Below are 19,727 nucleotides of genomic sequence, written 5' to 3'. Positions count from 1 at the left end.
CAGATGGGGAGCTTTGTTCGATGTGTTTGTTAACTGCAAAAACGATTCAACATTTGTTTATTGTCTGCCCAGTGGCTGACGAGGTTTGGACTAAGGTTTTCAGTTTGTGGAACGTAAGCACAGTTTTGCCTGGGCATATTTCTTCTCTAATCAATTCCTGGTCTGATTTGGTGGCTAACTCAATGATCTGGACAAATCTTCACTATTCTTCATCGTCAAGTTTAGGTTAGTCCTAAGTTCCATCAAGTGCAGATTCCGATGGATTTGCTTATAGCTGATCCTACTCTAGCAGGTGGTTTGAAGTGTCTTCAGGCTAAAAATAGGACTGTTCAAAAATGGCTCATTCCACATGCTGATTTCTATAAATTTAACGTCGATGGTGCAGTGAGAAAAGATGGGATGGAGGGTGGCATTGGGGGTATCCTTAAAAATTCTAATGGTTTCGTTCTAGTGACATTTTTAGAAAGTATAGGTCCAGGTCCTCCCCCACTAGCAGAGTTGAAGGCTATTAGAAAAACTGTTGACATTTTATATTCCTCTGTTTGGGCTTTTAAAGGAAGATTAATTCTAGAAACTGATTGCAAGAATGCAGTGGATTGAGACCAGTTGCCTAGTCTATCTTCGGTGTTTTTTAGTACTTTAATTAAGGAATTGAGACCAGTTGCCTAGTCTATCTTCGGTGTTTTTTAGTACTTTAATTAAGGAAATTAAGTCTTATGTTATGTCCAAGGGCTTAGTAGTGAAGCTAATTCCTAGGGGTTGTAATTGGAAAGCTAATAAGGTAGCTAAGGCAGGGATTGGCTAAGTATAGGCTGTCTTATCAGTTTGTTCTTGCTTCTTTTGAAGTCAGCTTTGTAAGGTGTTATGTAAGGTTCTCTAATGTATCCTTGTGTTATTAATAAATTGAGGTACTCTTTTTCTCCTTCCGCTGGTTGACCTTTTCCTTTTTGAAAGGGTCAATTACGAAGGGGTTTTTTAACGAGACATACGTCTATCAAAAGAAAAAATGTGTATGGTTCTTCAGTTGAATCAGAGAAGGATCTATTTGTTGAACTATATTTTAATACAATAATTAAGGCAAAATGTTTTTGGACTTGAATTAAATTTATTCAAAGTTTTCAAAAATAATTCAAAGTCAATTTAACTTGGAATTGAACACAAAATAATTTTCGGGACAACCAGTACTGATACTGTTTTACAGTATCGATACCTCATGAATATTATCGATACTGTTCATATGGTATCGATACCTAAGGTAAGAGAAGTATCGATACTCACTAGGTAGTATCGATAATACCAACATTGCTCAAATTCCAGAATGCAAAAATGGCAACGATACCCAAATTACCGATACTACTTTGTATAGTAGTATTAATACCATAGGCATAGTATCGATACCATCAGGCCCCAACGACTAGTTGATTTACAAATAACAAAGGTAGTACCGATACTCCTTGTAGGAGTATCGATACCCTTTGTATTGGGCAATTTTATTTTGCAGAAATTTCATCCTCAAACGGTTAGAAATCATCCCCAACGGCTAAAAACGGCTAAACTTCATTCCAACACATAAATACAAGTTCAAGACACTTGAAGAAGGGTTATAACACCTATTCAAGCAATTAAACACAAGATAAGATTTTTTATTCTTATTTTTCTACTCTCTTGTAAATATTGTGTTTTAGTGAGCTTAAATTTGTAAACACCTACCTTGTAAGGGTTTTCTTGTTTACACTATCTTTCCTTTTGTTAAAGGGGTTTGGTTCTACTTTAGCCAAGTGAAAAATTAGGGAGTGTAAAGGTTATCTCTTGATCCTTGAAAAAGAAATAACAAATTAGTGAATTTGTTAGAAAATCCTAAGTGAGAAGCTTAGATAGTTGAAGTAGACTTGGTTGATAAGTTAAACCACTATAAATCCTTGTGCCAAATGTCTTTATCTTTCACTCATTACTCCATAATCAAATTATTGTCAATTCACCCCTTGCAACTCTTTCGGTTATCAATTCGAGCTTCCACAAATTCAACAATTGGTATTAAAGCTTGACTCGTTAGAAGACTTCACATCCTTGAGACAATCCTTGAAGAAGCTCTACTGATTCCCAACGCAACCGATAAAGAGATGGCTTCAACCTCCGGTGCTTATTACATGGAAGATTCTTAATCTGATAACAAGCCACCCTACTTCAGTAGAGCAAATTATGCCTATTGGAAGAATAAGATGATCTTCATTCAAGCCAACGATCTAGGAGCTTGAAACTCAATCATGAAGGGTTACTCTACTCCACCCGGTGAGATGGACGATTGGAGTGATGGAGAGAAGAAAAAGTTTCAGCTCAATGCTAATGCTATGCACATCATCTTTTGTGCATTAGGCCCGGATGAATATGGAAGAGTTTCCTCTTGTTCCAATGCCAAGGAGATGGGATAAGTTCCAAGTCACTCATGATGGAACCGATGATGTAAGGGAAACCAAAATAAGTCTTCTCAACCATAGTTTTGAGAATTTCAAGATGAAACCCGATGAATACATCAAAGCTATGAGGGATAAATATTTCATGATTGTCAACGATCTAAAGCCATTTGGAGAAGTAATCCTTAATGAGAAGCTTGTGAGGAAGATGATCTACCCTCTTCCAAAGTCTTGGCAATCGAAGAAGACGGCGATAATTGAGGCTAAGAATCTCAAGTCTCTCACTTTCGATGAGTTGATTGGTTCTCTTCTCACTCATGAGTTAATGGTGAAGAAAGAAGATGAAGATGAAGAGAAGCAAAACAAGAAAAAAGAAAGAGGTAGACGTTGCCTTCAAGTCCACAAACGAGAGCTATCAAGATTCAAATGAAGAGGTGGATGAAGACAATGATAAAGAAGAAGAGATAGCTAAGCTCTTCAAAAAGTTCAAGATATTCATGTCATTTAAGGAAGTGAAACATGAATCGACCAAGAAGAAGAGTCCCCTGGTGTGTTTTAATTGTCAAAGAACGGGGCATGTCAAGTATGAATGTTCCCTCCTAAAGAAGAAGAGATCATCCAAGAAAAAGACATTTGTGGTAGCTTGGAATGATGAAGATGACTTCAATGTTGAAGATGAAGTAGTCAACCTATGCCTCATGGCCATCGAAAAAGATTCAATGGTATCTTGTAACTCAAATTAATTAAATTCACATTCTTTTGATAAGTTATAAGATGCTTATAATGAGTTGTATTTGAAATTTGAGACTATGAATTCCAAATATCATAAATAGATTTCAAAACTTAAAGTTGAAAATGATTTGGTTTTGAAGGTAAAAATTGATTTTGAAAATCAAAATGAAATTTTGAAAAATGATTTAGGGTTTTCAAAAATCAAAATCAATGATTTAGAAAAAGAAAATTTTGATTTGAAAGTTAAGCTTGAAAGATTAACAAAAAAAAGAATTGATTTCTAAAAAACTCATTATGTTTAAAAATGTCAAAATGCTCACATTGTCATATTTATGGTCATTTAGAACATACTTGTCCCATAAAGAAAAGATAATCTTTTAAAATTAGATAAGTATGTGTTCCTAAAAGAACAAGGGGCATTGAAACTAACGTCCAATGATCCAAAGTAATTTGGATACCAAAATCCAAATAAATGTCTTTTGTAGGTGTGTGAGAGCAATGGTGATGAAAGTGATGATATTAAAATGCTCTAGCCACACTTGAAAAAGGAATGGATAGCCTCTAAGCCCAATGTTTTTATTTTGGTTGTTTGGTTGCTCATTTAGTTTATGCATGCATGAGTTTTGATTTTAAATGATTATGCATTGTTTTTAATCTCATGAATGTTGAAAAATGCTTTATAATGAAAATTTAAAGTTTTAATGATTTTTTATAATCTTTAGTTCATCATAATAAGTTTTAGTCAAAATTTATTTTCAATGCAAATGATATCTCTCTAACAATTGATATCAACTTTTCAAATGCTTTGAATTTACAAATTTTAAATTTTTGATCTTAATTTTTTAATTTTTATGCATATGATTTAAAATGTAAATGATATATCTCTAACAATTGATATCAAAATTTTCAAATATATAACATTTTTGGAAAACTTTATGCATATGCACTTAAATTCAACAATTAATATTGCATAAAATATTTTAGACTTGAATATATTAAATTTTATGTGCTACTAACATGTTTGTTACTATTTGTTGAAATTCAATTTTTGTTGTGTCAAGTTTTTAAATTCAAATTTTTTGTTTGGAATACCTTTTTTAGAGGAGCTTTGACTTTTCAAATGGTTTTAATGTCAAAATTATCACCTATTTTCCAAAGTTAGTTTAAAACTTTAAAGTTGAATTATTTTTTATATAACAAAAAATGAGAGAAATATGGTTTGAAAAATTCAGTTTCTTAATGAAAAAGAGAGTTGAACATTTTCATATATTTTTCAACAATTGATATATTTTTCATTAAATATTTTTATTAAGGGATGTTTTGCCAAAAACAAATTTTCAAATGTTTTGTTATATCGAAAAGGGGAGATTGTTGAACTATATTTTGATATAACAATTAAATGTTTTTGGACTTGAATTGAATTCATTCAAAGTTTTCAAAAATAATTCAAAATCCATTAACTTGAAATTGAGTACAAAATAATTTTCGGGACAAGCAGTATCGATACTGTTCATATGGTACCGATACCTAAGGTAAGGGAAGTATTGATACTCACTAGGTAGTATCGATACTACCATAATGCAAAAATGGTACCGATACCCAAAGGAGTACCGATACTACTTTGTATGGTAGTATAAATACCATAGGCATAATATCGATCCCATCAGGCCCCAACGGCTAGTTGGTTTAAAAATAACAAAGGTAGTACCGATACACCCTTTAGGAGTACCAATACCCTCTGTATTGGGTAGTTTTATTTTGTAGAGATTTCATCCCCAAACGGTTAGAAATCATCCCCAACGGATAAAAACAACCACAACTTCATTCTAACACATAAATACAAGTTAAAGACATTTAAAGAAGGGTTGAACACCTATCCAAGCAATCAAACACGATAAAAATTTTCATTCTTATTTTTCTATTCTCTTGTAAATATTGTGTTTTAGTGAGCTTAAATTTGTAAACACCTATCTTGTAAAGGTTTTCTTGTTTATACTATTTTTTCTTTTATAAAAGGGTTTTGGTTCTAGTTTAGCCAAGTGAAAAACTAGAGTGTAAAGGTTATCTCTTGATCCTTAAAAAAGAAAGAACAAATTGGTGAATTTGTTAGAAAATCCTAAGTGAGGAGTTTAGGTAGTGGAAGTAGACTTGGTTGATAAGTCGAACTACTATAAATCCTTAACTCAAATTTCTCTATCTTTCGCTCTCCTTACTCCCTAATCAAATTATTGTCAATTTACTCTCTTGCAAATCTTTCGGTTGTCAATTCGAGCTTCTGCAAATCCCAACACTATTTTTCAAGATATTCTCTTTTATTAGCCAGTTGAGTTGTTCGATCTGTTTAGGAGATTTCAATTTGTATCTGTCGCAAGAGGGAAAAGAGGGTAAATCCCACAATAGGTTGTCTATGATAATCTTTAGTGATTTCGTCCTTCAAGCTAGTTTGGTGGATCTCCCCATGTCTGGAGGTCGTTTTACGTGGTGTAATAATAGGGAGTTATCAACCTTTGTTAGACTTGATATGTTTTTGGTTGACTCTCGGTTCTTATCAGCCTTTTTGAATTTAAATCATAGTCTTCTCCCAAGATCTTTGTCTGATCACAATGTTATCATATTGAAAAATTGTGGGGTTAATTGGGGTACTAGACCTTTTAGGCTTTTCAATTATATGTCGAAGGAAGATGGTTTAAAGGATATGATGGAAGTAGGAAATTTATAAGGGTGGTAGGGAAAAAAGGGATTTATAGCATCCTAAAAAGTTCCAAATAAGCAATAAAGAATTGGTACCAATATAGACATTCTAAGCTGCCTGGGCGTTTTTTGAATCTTGAAAAATCAATCCATGAAATGGAATTGGCTCTACAATCAGGTATCCAACTCTCTATTTCTCCAAATGATGTGGCAAAGGCAAAGAAAGAATTATGAGAATTGTACAAAAAAGAAAAGCATATTTGGTTTCAAAAGTATCGAATTAAGTGGCTCTTAGAGGGAGATAGGAATTCCAGTTTCTTCCATCAATGTGCTGCAAATAGGGGAATGGTGAATTCTATTAAGTCGTAAAGAGTTGGTGACAGTTTGATTTCAGACCCAGAATTGTGAAAGTCATGTGTTGTGGAATATTTCAAAGAGTTCTGTAATAAAAAATCGATGATTGGAGGATATGGACCTAAATTTAGCAAAGCTTTCGGATGATATAAAAGTATTTTTGGAGAGGACATTCTCGGAGAAGGAAATTTGGGATGCATTGCTTCTTCAAACAACAGCAAAGCGTCCGATCCTGATGGGTTGAATATGGGATTCTTCAAAAAGTTTTGTCCAAATCTGAAAAGTGAGATCTTGAGCTTCTTTAAAGAAGATAAATTCATATTGTTTGGAAGACTTTAGGCCTATTAGCCTCGCTGGAGGGCTATACAAAATTCTATCGAATGTGCGATTGAAAAGATTGAGATAGTGTAATGACTCTCTAATCGGTCCATCTTAGTTTGCCTTTATCCCGAGGAGACAAATTATAGACGGTTCGTTCATAGCTAACAAGGGAATATATTGTTGGAGAAAAAAAGGTCTCAATGGTGTTGCCTTCAAGGTAGACTTCAGAAACGCCTATGATTCACTGGACTAAAATATTCCTGTGAAAATTATGGAGCTCATGGGTTTTGGGTAGAGATGGTGCGCATAGATTCACAAATACCTGTTTTCGACACCTATTTCTATCCCAATGAATGGGTCTCCCTCGAAAGAATTTCATATTGCCAGAGGCGTCCTTCGTCAGGGGTGCTCCTTGTCCCCCTTATTATTCAATTTAGTGGGTGAACTTTTGAATCTGATGTTGTCTAAGGCGGTTAACTTGGGTTTGTTCAGAGGCTTCGAAATTGGTAAATCTGGCAACTTTTTCTTGATGTCCCATTTACAGTTCGCAGACGACTTGCTAATTTTTTGTAATGCATCAATTGAGAAGTTGAAGAATGTAAAATAGGGTTTGTCATTTTTGAATTGATATTTGGTTTACAATTGAATATGTCTAAGAGTATGATGTTTGGGATTAATGTAGAAGTTGTTGTCTTGGAGAAGTGGGCAGCCTCAATTGGTTGTGCGATGGGTGCCTTCCTGACGGAGTACCTTGGCCTTCCTTTGGGGGTGAAAAAGAATTTGGTTGCATTATGGGAGCTCGCCGTCCAGAGATTGTATAAAAAGTTGGCAGGTTAGAAGGCAACCTCCCTCTCCATATCAGGAAGAGTGGTATTGGTAAAATCAGTTTTATGTTTATTGCCGATTTACTTCTTGTCTATGTTTAGAATGTCGTAATGTATTATAAGAAGGTTAAATTCTATTATGGCTAAGTTCCTATAGGGGAATTCGGTTGAGAAGATCCATTGGGTGAAATGACCTTCTGTTTTCATACCAAAGGAGTTGGGGGGCTTGGAATCACAGACTTGATTTTAATGAATCGGGCGCTTTTGGGTAAATGAGTGTGGAAATTTGTAAATAAGAAAGAGTCGTGGTAGAGGAAAAGAGTGATCTACAGTAAATACAATATTGATCCCATTTACAGTTCGCAGACGACTTGCTAATTTTTTGTAATGCATCCATTGAGAAGTTGAAGAATGTAAAATAGGGTTTGTCATTTTTTAATTGATATTTGGTTTACAATTGAATATGTCTAAGAGTATGATGTTTGGGATTAATGTAGAAGTTGTTGTCTTGGAGAAGTGGGCAGCCTCAATTGGTTGTGCGGTGGGTGCCTTCCTGACGGAGTACCTTGGCCTTCCTTTGGGGGTGAAAAAGAATTTGGTTGCATTATGGGAGCTCGCCGTCCAGAGATTGTATAAAAAGTTGGCAGGTTGGAAGGCAACCTCCCTCTCCATATCAGGAAGAGTGGTATTGGTAAAATCAGTTTTATGTTTATTGCCGATTTACTTCTTGTCTATGTTTAGAATGTCGTAATGTATTATAAGAAGGTTAAATTCTATTATGGCTAAGTTCCTATAGGGGAATTCGGTTGAGAAGATCCATTGGGTGAAATGACCTTCTGTTTTCATACCAAAGGAGTTGGGGGGGGCTTGGAATCACAGACTTGATTTTAATGAATCGAGCGCTTTTGGGTAAATGAGTGTGGAAATTTGTAAATAAGAAAGAGTCGTGGTAGAGGAAAAGAGTGATCTGCAGTAAATACAATATTGATCCGAGATCCCTTGTGATTGACAGTTCACTTCCCCTCAAGTGTATTGGATTTGGAGAGGGGTGCTCAAGAATAGCTTGGCTAATGACGATTGTAGGACTTGCTTTAGGAATCATGTACAGCTAAAAGTGGGTAGATATTCAGTTTTGGTCTGACACTTGGTTACATGGTTTTAAAAAACGGTCCGCGGCCGTGATTTCGGCCGTGATATAGCGGTTTCGCCGCCGTCCGAGTTACCCGCGACGGCCGCAATCACGGTAAATCCGAAATAACCGAAAATGCGACCGCGACTTGAAACCCTGCTTGGTTATGTAATTCTTCTTTAAAAGATAGATTCCTAAGAATATTTACACTTTAAGTGAACAACAATGGGAAGATAACAGAGTTTAAAAAGCATAATTCTTCAAGGCGATGTTGGGATGTAGTTGAGTCTTTTGTTTGGCAGGTTATTCATAAGAAGGTGGCGGTTAAAATTGAGTTGATGAAACGTGGTGTGCGGGATTGTGAATTCTATTTGCCCTTTATGTGGTCTGGTCCCGGAAACTGTCTCTCATTTGTTCGTGTCGTGTGAAGTTGCGTGGGGTTTATGGACCAAATTTCTACAATGTTGGAAGTTGTCTTTCGTTACCGGAGAACCCAGCTGCGTTAATCTCCACATGACTGTTTTTTTCTTCATTTTTTCTCTATCTCCTTCATGCCCTGATGAAAGCCATTGATTTTAATCATGTCCTCTTTCTTCATCCATTTGACACTCTGGGCATTGTCCTTGTTTTGCGCCAACTCACTGAAATTGAAAATTAAACATTTGGAGTCGTTCGATGCGCATTGCCTTGCTTGCAAAAAGCAAGTTAGAGTTTATTGATGTTGATTGCAAACGTGATGATTTTGATAACTATTAGAAGCCTTACTGAGATAGTTGCAACGCAATTGTTCTTTCATGGATCTTCAATTTTGTTAGTCGGGAGTTGTCCGTCAGAATTGTGTTTGCCTTTAGTGGTGCTCTTCTGAAAAGATTTGAAGGACCACTATGATGAAATCGATGGTTCTTGATTTTTTTTCCTCCACTGCGAGATTGCTACCTTCATTCAGGGTGGCCTCCTTATATCAATCTATTTCACTTGCCTCAAACTTCTTTGCGACGAATGCAATGTATTATTTTCTTTTTCGGCCTACGATTTTGAAAATTTTCAGGAGAACTTGAAACATATACTTCAACAATGTTTGTTTCAGTTCTTGATAGGGTTCAATGAGACTTCCTCAACAGCTAGGAGTCATATTCTTCTATTGCAATCTTTACCATCAGTCAATCAAGCTTATTCTCTTATCTTTCAGAAAGAAGCATAACATGCTTATTTAAGTGGCATTTCTTCAATTTCTGAATCTAGAATTTTGTATGCATCATCGGTTCTTCTAGTGCTTCTCAACATCGTTTTAATGATTTTCTTGACCATTGTAAAATCAATGGACACAAGAAAGAACAATGTTATCGCCTTATTGGTTTTCCCCCCAACTTCAAGTTCACCAAGAAAAAGGATGTTCAATCTATCATGGTGTTTGATTCAGACTTCTCTGCCTCGTTTAAAGTAGTTCCAATTGTTTCTAGTCATCCAATTTTTACTCATAATTCTTTGCATGAATCTGTTTGTCAATCTTATAGGTGGATTCTAGACACTAGTGTTATAGATCATGTGTTCTGACTTCCTTTGTTTGATTAATCATGTTTCACGTACTATGAATTCTCAATTTGTCTATCTTTCGAATGGTAAACAAGATGTTATTTCTCATGTAGGTTCATTTGCTCTTTCCCCTCATTGTATTCTTCATAATATCTAAATTGTTCCAAAATTCTCATAATTTGCTATCCATTTCTAGACTTATCAGAGATCTCAATTATGCTATTTTTGTCTACTACAGGATCACTCTCGTGGAAGGATGAATGGGATTAGTAAATACGTGGCTGGTCTTTATGTCTTCGAGTATTCTGCCAATGGTTTGTCGTTTGATACCTACATTGATAGCGTCTTTTCTTGTCTAAAATTGTTTGTTTCATTTGTTTGTGATTTACCATCTTCTTGTATAACTTCAGCTATTAATACATGTTCTTGGCATGCTCGTTCGAGACATGTCTCATTTACTAAGATACATGCGTTGTCTTATTCTATTGTTGAAACCTTCATATTAATACTATTAAAGCTCGTGTATTGTTTGTCCTTTAGCTAAACGAACCAGGCTCCCGTTTCCTTTAAGCCTGTCTAAAGCTACCTCTTTTTGAGTTAATCTATATAGACTTATAGGTCCTTATCATCTCTCTACACTTCAAGGTCAACGGTTCATTTTACCAAAATACTACCAATCGAAAGCAGGGGGAGCGGCGACGGAAGGCGGACGGAAATTGCGCACAGCAGAAAAGAAAAAGAAAATCGGTGTGAGAATAAAAAAGGGTAAAAAATTTGAAGAAAAAGGGTTTTGGGGTGTAACTTTAAATAATGGGTAAATGCCAAGGCATTCCCTCTCGCTTTTCATAAATTTTGAAATAGATATGTAAGATTAACAGTCATTCATTTTAGTCCCTTTTCTAGTATGAAAGAAATTTAGTGAGATCTTAATAGAAAATAAAATAATATGGTTTAAAAGAAAATTATAATTTAAATCATTAATTTAATTCTTAAAAGATAAAATTGTGTTTAGAAAATCACGATTTTAGGAGTTTTTTTTTTGCAATTATTCTTAATTGAGAATTTTTTTATAATTTTAAGAAATCATACTAAATATAATTACAACTTTCCATGATTGAAAAATCTTACCATATCAAAAATATAATTTTAGATCATTTAAATTCAAACACAACATTGAATTATTTTAGTTCATAAATGGAGGAATATTTTATAATTTATTGTATGCAAAAATTAAATTTATTTAATTATTTATGTTTAACTTAGTAGTAATATATTAATGAACAATTTTAATGTAGTCGATTTAAACTTAACCATAAATTTAATTAGTCAATAAGTATATGTATATATTAGGAGAGAGAGAGAAATAAATTGAATGACAATAATTAATGGGATCTTATTGAAAAATAAAATAAAATTCAAAATTAAATGAAGATTTTATGTTTGATATAAAATAAAACTATAAGGTCAAAATATCGGTTAGAATTTTTAAAAGGATAAACAGGATGTTAGACTTTTTCACGACTTGAGGAAATTCTTAACTTTTGTAGAACTATTATTTTGATATAATAAATAAGAGAAAAATGTTTTTGGATTAAATTGAATTTTTAAAGTTTGCATCAAAATAATTCAAAGTTTAATCAAAACCTTAAAATGAGTATTTTGACCAGAAGTTTCTAAACTTCAACAAGAGTTTCAAAACTTTCCAAAACAGTTTCCCAAAAAGTTCCGATACTTTCCAATAATTTCGAAACTATCTCAAGAGTTTCGAAACTTTCATTAAAGTTTCGATACTTTAGATCCAACGATCATATTTTTTCAACGACTCTTTCGAAGAGTTTCAAAATTTTCCAAAGTTTCAAAACTTTGTGTGCAAAAAGTTTTTTTAACGGCTCCAAACCTTCCCAAACGGCTAGAAACGGTTAGTATAAAACAAGCTGAGGACACTTGAAGAAGCAGACTAACACCTATCCAAGCAATCAAAAACAAGAGAAAAACTTTTCATTATTTATTTCTCTTTCTCCTTCTCTTGTAAATATTTGTGTTTTTGTAAGCTTTAATTTGTAAACACCTTCCTTTTTAGAGGTTTTCTTGTTTACATTTCTTATCCTTTGTAAAAAGGAAGTAGTTATAGTTTGGCCTTTGAAAAGTTGAGGAGTTTATAAATGTTATATCTTTGTCCTTGAAAAAGAAAGAACAAATTAGTGGATTTGTTGGAAAATCCTAAGTGAGGAGCTTAGGTAGTGAATGTAGACTTAGTTGATACGTTGAACCACTATAAATCATTGTGCAAATTTTCTTATATTTATACTCTTTACTCCCTAAACCCAATTCACCCCTCTTAGCTCATTTTCGATTGATCGAACGAGCTACATTGAGCCTAAAAATTATTTATTTATGAAGCGAACACTTATTATTCAGAAAATTATACTAAAAAAATTTACTTGAGGTGGCTAGGATTATTTATTTTCATTCTAAAATACTTAAAATTTTGGAAAGAATGTGTTAAAACTGCTTGTTACCTTATCAACAGACTTTCGTCTTCTATTTTACATTGGCAAACCTTTTTTTAAGCTATTTATAAAAATCAATTAAATGGATATTGAGAAAGCGTATTTTCGAATTGATATAAGGTTTTACGATACATAAGATATCATGTATTTTATATCCTTAGTTATATTTACATTTATAGTGGATTATTACTCTTCTTATTTATTGAGGTAGACAAAGTGAAACCATATTAAATCTCCCATTTTACGTGATCTTATTTTGTATTGATCTCGCTTTATTATTATTTTTTTCACTTATTAATTCCTAACAAGTGATGGTATCAAAGTCATTGTTTGAGTTATTAAATTTTAGAGAAATTTATTTTTGCAGATTTGGTTAGCGATACTAGAGACATGTAAGAAGAATTTTGCTACAATAAATTTATAGTTGTAAGAGAGTAATTATTAATTGATCCAGTAGTACTTCATCAAATATTATGTAAGAATTAAAGTTAATAGCTTCCGTAAGAATTGAAGTAACTAAATATTTGAAGATCAATTTTCTAATGAAAGTTTTACAATGGAGAGATTATTAAATATTTGTTTTAATTTTTAATTAGAAAATAAGCTAAATTTTGTTATAATTCTACTGATGGAAGATTACTTGGTAATTAAATTTATTAAGAATTCATATCGAATAGAGATTTTTTGTGATCAAATGTTTGCCTCTATAAATAAAGAGTATGTCTTAGCATTTAGAACTATGAGAGAATTATTTTAGAGAGATGCAATCCTTGTTTTATGATATTTAGGGTTTATGTTGTAGAGAAGTTTTGTACGAAAGTTGAGAGAGTGATTTGAGATACAATTGATTTTGATATAAATACAAAGTTTTAGGATACATGAGGTATCAAATATTTGTATTCTTCGTGATCTTTATATTTATAGCGGACTATTATCCTTCTCATATGTGGAGATAGATAAGGTCGAACCACGTTAAATTTTATATCTTGTGTGATTGTATTTCATGTTGATTTCATTTTATTATTATTTTCACTCCTAAATTTCTAACAATTTCATTGGATTATTCTTATGGTTTTTCTTTTTGATTCACAACATATTGTTTCTATTGTCTGACATGTAACGTTTAGATTTAATATGTATTTTTCTTTTTTAATGCAGATTTATCTGCTGTTTTTGGAGGAATTTTTGCAGTTGGTGGTCGAAGGGATGGCCTTACCTTGCGAGCCTTAATGAGTTATTTGCCTTTATGGTTTTCTAGTTCTTTGACAGGCTCATCAAGATTAGTCTGGTTAGTATCGGTTGCAGCAGCGTTATGGAGTGTGTGACTGGTTAGAAACGAGATGGTGTTTGAAAATAAAGTTTCTACCCAAAATGATTTTGTTCATCGTTAAGATGAGGGCGCTAATTGCACCAAAAATAGTGAATAATGACATCATATCCAATGAAACAGATTGGTAGAAACTATCTAATCTATCTTCCATCCCGTTCTTTGATTGAGTTTAGACCCTCAAACTTAATTCTTCAACTACGAGCAACGTTCATTACTCTACTGCCATCCCCTATCATATTCAAGGAACCCGGATGGTCGGAATAACTGAGCTTAATCATTGAATCAGATTCTCAAGTAGCGTTGAATTAGATTGGAAATCTGTCACTTAGGCATTGGCGATGGTGGGATCTTTTTGACGAGATATATAGGTTGTCAAGGCAAACTTCTCGGGAGAAGTTCGTGTAAGTTCCAAGAGAGGGGAATGAGTTCGTGGACCATCTTGCAAAACAAGGTTTGTTCCGAACAAAGCTGTTTAAAGCTTGGTGGGACTAACATATTATTTTTTTGTGTTTATAAGATTGCTCATAGGTTTGAATGTGAACTGTGATGGTCTTTGAATTAGGGGTGACGGTCTATGTTTGTATGCTTATAGGATTGTCCTCAGGCTCTGTATATGTACTGTGATGATTTTTGAATCAGGGTGGTATTTGTTATTCTGTATTCAAATCTTGTTAGGGTGTACTCTTTTCTTCCACTTAGGTCTAGGGAAGTTTATAATAAAGTTCCTAACTTAGACTTTAAATTCCAATTAATAAATTCTCTATTTGTTGAGAAAAAAATAAATGTTTTAATTGAATTTTTTATTTTTACCTAGCACTAATATTCTCACTAGGACTTCATTCTAGTGTACTTCCACGAATAAGACTCTCTGGAAATTTAAGTCTAATCACAATATATTTCATCTTGTCATACGAGAATAAGGAATAAATTTTATTAACGATGAAAGATTCACAATTATATTATAGACTAAAAAATTACGAACAAAATATAATTAACCTTGAATGTTTTTCATCATAGTTAACATTCATGTTGACTTGGCAAGATTCCTTCGACTAGGAGGAAGTGTATAATATGATTAAACCGTAATTTTAACAGTTTCAATAAAGAGAATAGAGGAAAGAACAATACGAGTACACTAATCGTTGCATGCATATTGCCTACCTTTTCGTTCTCCATACTAACAAGAAACAAATCACAGTAATCCCTCATTTTATATACACAACCCCCGTCTTAGGAATTGGTAATTCATCTATCTATGTTGTAATTATGTAATCTATATTAAAATTGTAGTTAAAATATTTTATATTTATATAAATCTTAATTGACATATTGTTCTAATAGATTATCCTATATAATTGTTTAGAAATTTATATATTCGTATTTTATTTAATTATTTTTATGATATTGTTATGTCCATGCATGAAGCCACACTTTGTTCAAGAGGGCCATTACCCCATCCCTAATTTTTTATTATTAAGAAAATAGATGAGAAAATGCTTATTTAACCCTTCTAATTTTATTTTAGTTTTATTTTACCTTTCTCAGTTTCTATTTTAGTTATACTTTGTCCCTTTGAGTTGATATCTGATTATGTCTCTAGTTATGGTTATGTCTAGTTATTTTTGTGTAGTGCTTGTCTCATATCTAATATTGTTAGATTTACCAATACTCCAATCCTATTTATATGGTTTGCCCTTAACTTGAACACGGCAAAAATATAAAGGGTTATTTAAGAAAAACGAAATAGTCATTTCAAATAATTAAGAAAAAGTGGTAAAAAATAATTGAGTGTACAATGAGAATATAATATTTTAAAGAAGTCAGGAAAACATTTTTACATACATTTCTTGTAGAGAAAGAAAGAAGAATCACAAACCAGTTTTTTCCTACTTTATGACCATCGAACCTATTTTTCTCGAGGTTTTTCCCAAAAAATAAGAATCCACCATCCAAAGTTTTGACATGGTAAAGTTAGGTCGGCAATAGTTAAATAAAATACTTTCTGCTTGCCAGTCACTGGTTTTAACTCTTTAGCCACCACATCCAAGAAAATCATATATAGGGGAAATCTCCAGCATTTTTTTCCTTAAGAAAGAATTGATAAAGAATGACTAAAGGGGGGACTTGAGTCCTACAAAATTTAATTAACAAAAGAACAAGTGCTGAATGTGCTTGAAACCCGCCAATCTCAGCCAAATTTCTATGTGCCATATTATATATTGTATTTAAATAATATAGTTAAGAATCTATTCATATTTTATGATTATAAGATTGATTTCTTTCTAATATTAAATTTCATAAGAATCTTAGTTTATGCAAATGTTAAGTCATTTTCTGTTTATAAGGTTCATGCCTAGTTTCCAATTTTCTATTATAAAATCCTTTATTTTATAGAAACATCTTTGGCAATTAAAGATGAATAGTGTAGTTGTAACATCTTCTTAGGGTCAAATTGTAGTGGCAATGACAATGAAAAATGAAAGCCTAAACTTATCCATAGCATAGAATTCAGTTCTAAATATAATATCATCCACGTGCTTCACTCTTTTAAAGAAAGTTTAGACATGATACTTTTTTTTTGGATGGGGAAGACGTGATAAAATAAAATTCATAACTACATCTCACAATTATGCAAAAAAAAAAAAAGTTTGTGTTACATTTATCTAATTTTTTAGTGTAGAAACTATTATGTATTATATAAATTTTAACATGTTTATGCATTTATATTTATTTATATTTTTCATATATTAGCATTTTTAATTATATTTGATTTAGAAAAAGTTGAGATTTTATTTTTTCTCTTTTTCTTAAATTTTTGTATAAGAAATACAATTAATTATCATCGTTACTATTTAAGGATTGTCGTATATTCATCCATCTTTCTTCATTCACTCTTCTTCCTTTCATTTTTTTCCTTTTATATTTCTCTTTTGTTTCGTCCATTATTTCTTTTCTTTTCTACGCCTACCTATTATTCAGACTGATCTTATCAACGTCAGTAGATGATTCAATCACCAAATGTCTCTATTTTATATATTTATTTTTATAAGTTTAGAATTTTATTTTTTATTTAATAAGTCTTATTTTCTTATGAAAATAGTGAAATTTTTTATCTCTTCTCGTACAAGTTCTAACTTTATTTTTTTTTTTAAAGTTTAGCTGTCGTTGCGCCTTCGGTTGATGGATACTCATTTATTTTATAGCACATATTTTTCTCTGATTTCGGTGGGATAAGATTGGTTCATTGTTTTAATAAGGTAACTTCATCTCAAGCATTTTGTTTTAATTAAAAAGTTATTTCTCATAATGCTTTATTTTTATTAATGATAATAATTATAATGTTTTCTCAAGAATTTAATTTGAGTGTATTAACTTTCTTCCTAACTATATTACTATAACCTAATTCGTTTCCCTAAACATATCAAGGCAAACATGCATGAGTTTTAGTGATTGTTTACAATAAATGTTACCCTACAATAAAATGTTTCACATTATTATAAGTTTTTCCCTTCTGTTTAACAAAGATTGAAAATCATATAGATATCGGTATGTTTTTTTTATAAATTAAGTGTATTTGAAAGAAAAGTTTTCTACGTACAACACAGCATATTATTCTTTTCTACTTCTTCTTCTTCTTCTTCTTAATCTTCCTTCTTCATTTAGTTTAATGATAATTATTAATTAGTGACCTAGATTTGGGATCGAGATATCCGTAACCTGATGAACTTTTTAACCTAAAGATTCTAAGGTTCCTATCAGTTTATCACTGTAAGGTATATCTCTAGGCTTTGAACCCTTGCATTTAACTAAAATTCCCACAGACAAATCTTCCGAGTTTCACAATACAAAGCCTTTATAATCTTCCAAACTTTCATGGTTATATATGGTGTATGAAGTTGTGGGAAAATAGTATTAATATTTAAGTTATTTTCAAATGATATAAGTTCAATGTATAAGTATAACAGTATTATATAAGGACGGTACTAACATTCAACCCTCTTTTGCTTTAGTTTTTTAACCACGCATTATGATTAATTATAAGCTACTGGGAGTTTATTCACAAACATTTCAAATCAGATTATGTTTATGAAGGTTATTGTCTAGTTCTTGTAGGTTAACTTATGTTTATAAAGGTTATTGTCTAGTTGTTGCATATTGAGAGCCCATGTATGTTTTCTAGACCGGTTGTATGTATCCCAATCTTGGAGTACTCTTTTCCCCTATTTAGGCGGGTCTTTAATGAGACTCTCGGTTGGGGTGATTTTAAAATTCGGTAATAAAATTACATGTTGCTGAGCAACAAAAAAAATTATAAGCTACTGGGAGTTTATTCACGAACATTTCAAATCAGATTCCTAATCCAGTTTTAGCTAAGCAAAAAAATAAGTTAAGTTCCTATAGGTGTTTATAGAGCTAGAAATTTTAGTAAACTAATCGAAACCTCTAAGTCAAGCAGTAAAACTAATCACTCTCTCAAAAATCTGTAATTATGCTTCAAGTTATGAAACTGGCTATATATGCGCTCACTTTCAACAAATTTGAACTCGTATTCAATTTAAGTCTTAATAAAATCGAATAGAAGAGAATTCTAGCTAAATTCACAGGGTAAAATTAATCCATGCATTTTTTTAATCATAAAATTATAAAATCAAACCTAAAAACTTTGCCATTTAAATTTCCTTATCATTTTTCAAAATTAAACTCTCATTTTATTGTCGCGTTTAATCAAATATATAGAGAACAGATTTTTTAAGAGAAGAAGCATACAAATCTTATCTATGTGCATAACAGATAGCATAATAATTAAGCATGAAAAGTAAAAAAAAAAAAAATCAACGATGAAAAGAGATCTGAAAGGTACCTGGTGCTAGCAAAGTCGTAGAGCTTTTCAGTGCTGGAGAAAATCATTACTCCAACTTCAGCATCGCACAAGATCGCGAGCTCTTTAGCTTTCTTCAACAATCCGTTCCTTCGTTTAGAAAAAGTGACTTGCCTGCTCGTCGCGTTATCGATCCTCCTTATTGCTATTTTCCCTCTCCCCATAGCTTTAGCTCACCGCAGTATTACTCAAACAATTAACCTCTTCTAATTATTCAAAAAAAAATGAAAAAGGAAGAAGAAAATTAAAACTCCCGATGTTCGATTAAAGAAGTCGAGAAAAATAATAAAAAGCTTTTAATCAAAAATAAAAATGAGAAGATAAGATAATAGAAAAAAGAAAGAGTTTCTTTAAAATTTATTTTTGCAAAAAAAAAACGCTTGGAGAAGAAGTGAGGAACTTGGGAGGAGACAAACCGTAGTTTCAGAGACGTCGTTTTGGTCCTTTTCTATATCAGTAGGAAAAATAAAACCATCTATATAAGGAAAGTTTGTGGGAAGAAAGCAAAAAACCGGCAGTTTTTTTTTATAAAACCACTAGTGGTTTAGGAAAGGCTTAAGGGTACGTGGACCAACCAGAGTTGAAAAGAATTTGTTTAATGGCTTTGATTTGTGCGAAAAGAAGCATTCCTCGTATAGATCACTGACACTTGGGCCTACGATTTCATTAAACAATGGACCGTATTTCCTATTTCGGGGAAATTAATATTTTTTATTTTCCGAAAAACAAATCTAATTTAGCTGCCTTTGAAAATTAGAAGGGTAAACTATACCCAAACCCACTTAATTATGGGTTTAATAATAACCAAGTCATTTTTCTTTTCAAAAAGCGAATAAATCATCAATTAAAATATAATTAGAATCATCTTATTTCGTCGTTAAAATTAAATAAATGTCTAATATAGACTAATATAATAATATTTTTAGTACTCAAAATTTATATATTCTATTTTTTTAATTTAAAATAATTTAATAAATTTAACCTTTCATATTTAATTTTTTTTATAAATTTAA

At 32.0% G+C, this 19,727-nt stretch overlaps 1 protein-coding gene and 1 long non-coding RNA gene across 5 annotated transcripts in view; one reads left to right on the top strand and one right to left on the bottom strand.

Annotated features, from left to right (window-relative positions):
• The window catches only part of LOC120154254, a 32,600-nt gene extending 22,219 nt beyond the window's left edge, over positions 1 to 10,381 (top strand). The window contains exon 5 of the long non-coding RNA XR_005518872.1: positions 10,234 to 10,381. This is a non-coding gene — a long non-coding RNA (uncharacterized LOC120154254). The remainder of the gene's footprint in view (positions 1 to 10,233) is intronic.
• The window catches only part of LOC120154253 (MADS-box transcription factor 27-like), a 29,190-nt gene extending 10,000 nt beyond the window's left edge, over positions 1 to 19,190 (bottom strand). For all 4 annotated transcript variants that reach the window (XM_039166059.1, XM_039166060.1, XM_039166061.1 and 1 more), the window contains exons 1-2: positions 19,131 to 19,190; positions 18,697 to 18,920 (exon numbers count right to left, since the gene is read on the bottom strand). In XM_039166059.1, coding sequence (XP_039021990.1) covers positions 18,697 to 18,878 — 182 coding nt within the window. In that variant the 5' untranslated portion in view covers positions 18,879 to 18,920; positions 19,131 to 19,190. The remainder of the gene's footprint in view (positions 1 to 18,696; positions 18,921 to 19,130) is intronic.
• Between the last annotated feature and the right edge of the window lie 537 nt (positions 19,191 to 19,727).

Source organism: Hibiscus syriacus, unplaced genomic scaffold (genome assembly GCF_006381635.1).
Source record: "Hibiscus syriacus cultivar Baekdansim isolate YM2019G1 unplaced genomic scaffold, ASM638163v2 tig00111127_pilon, whole genome shotgun sequence".
Taxonomy (NCBI): domain Eukaryota; kingdom Viridiplantae; phylum Streptophyta; class Magnoliopsida; order Malvales; family Malvaceae; genus Hibiscus; species Hibiscus syriacus.
The sequence above is the reverse complement of the archived record's forward strand: the minus strand, read 5'-3'. Positions and strand labels throughout refer to the sequence as shown.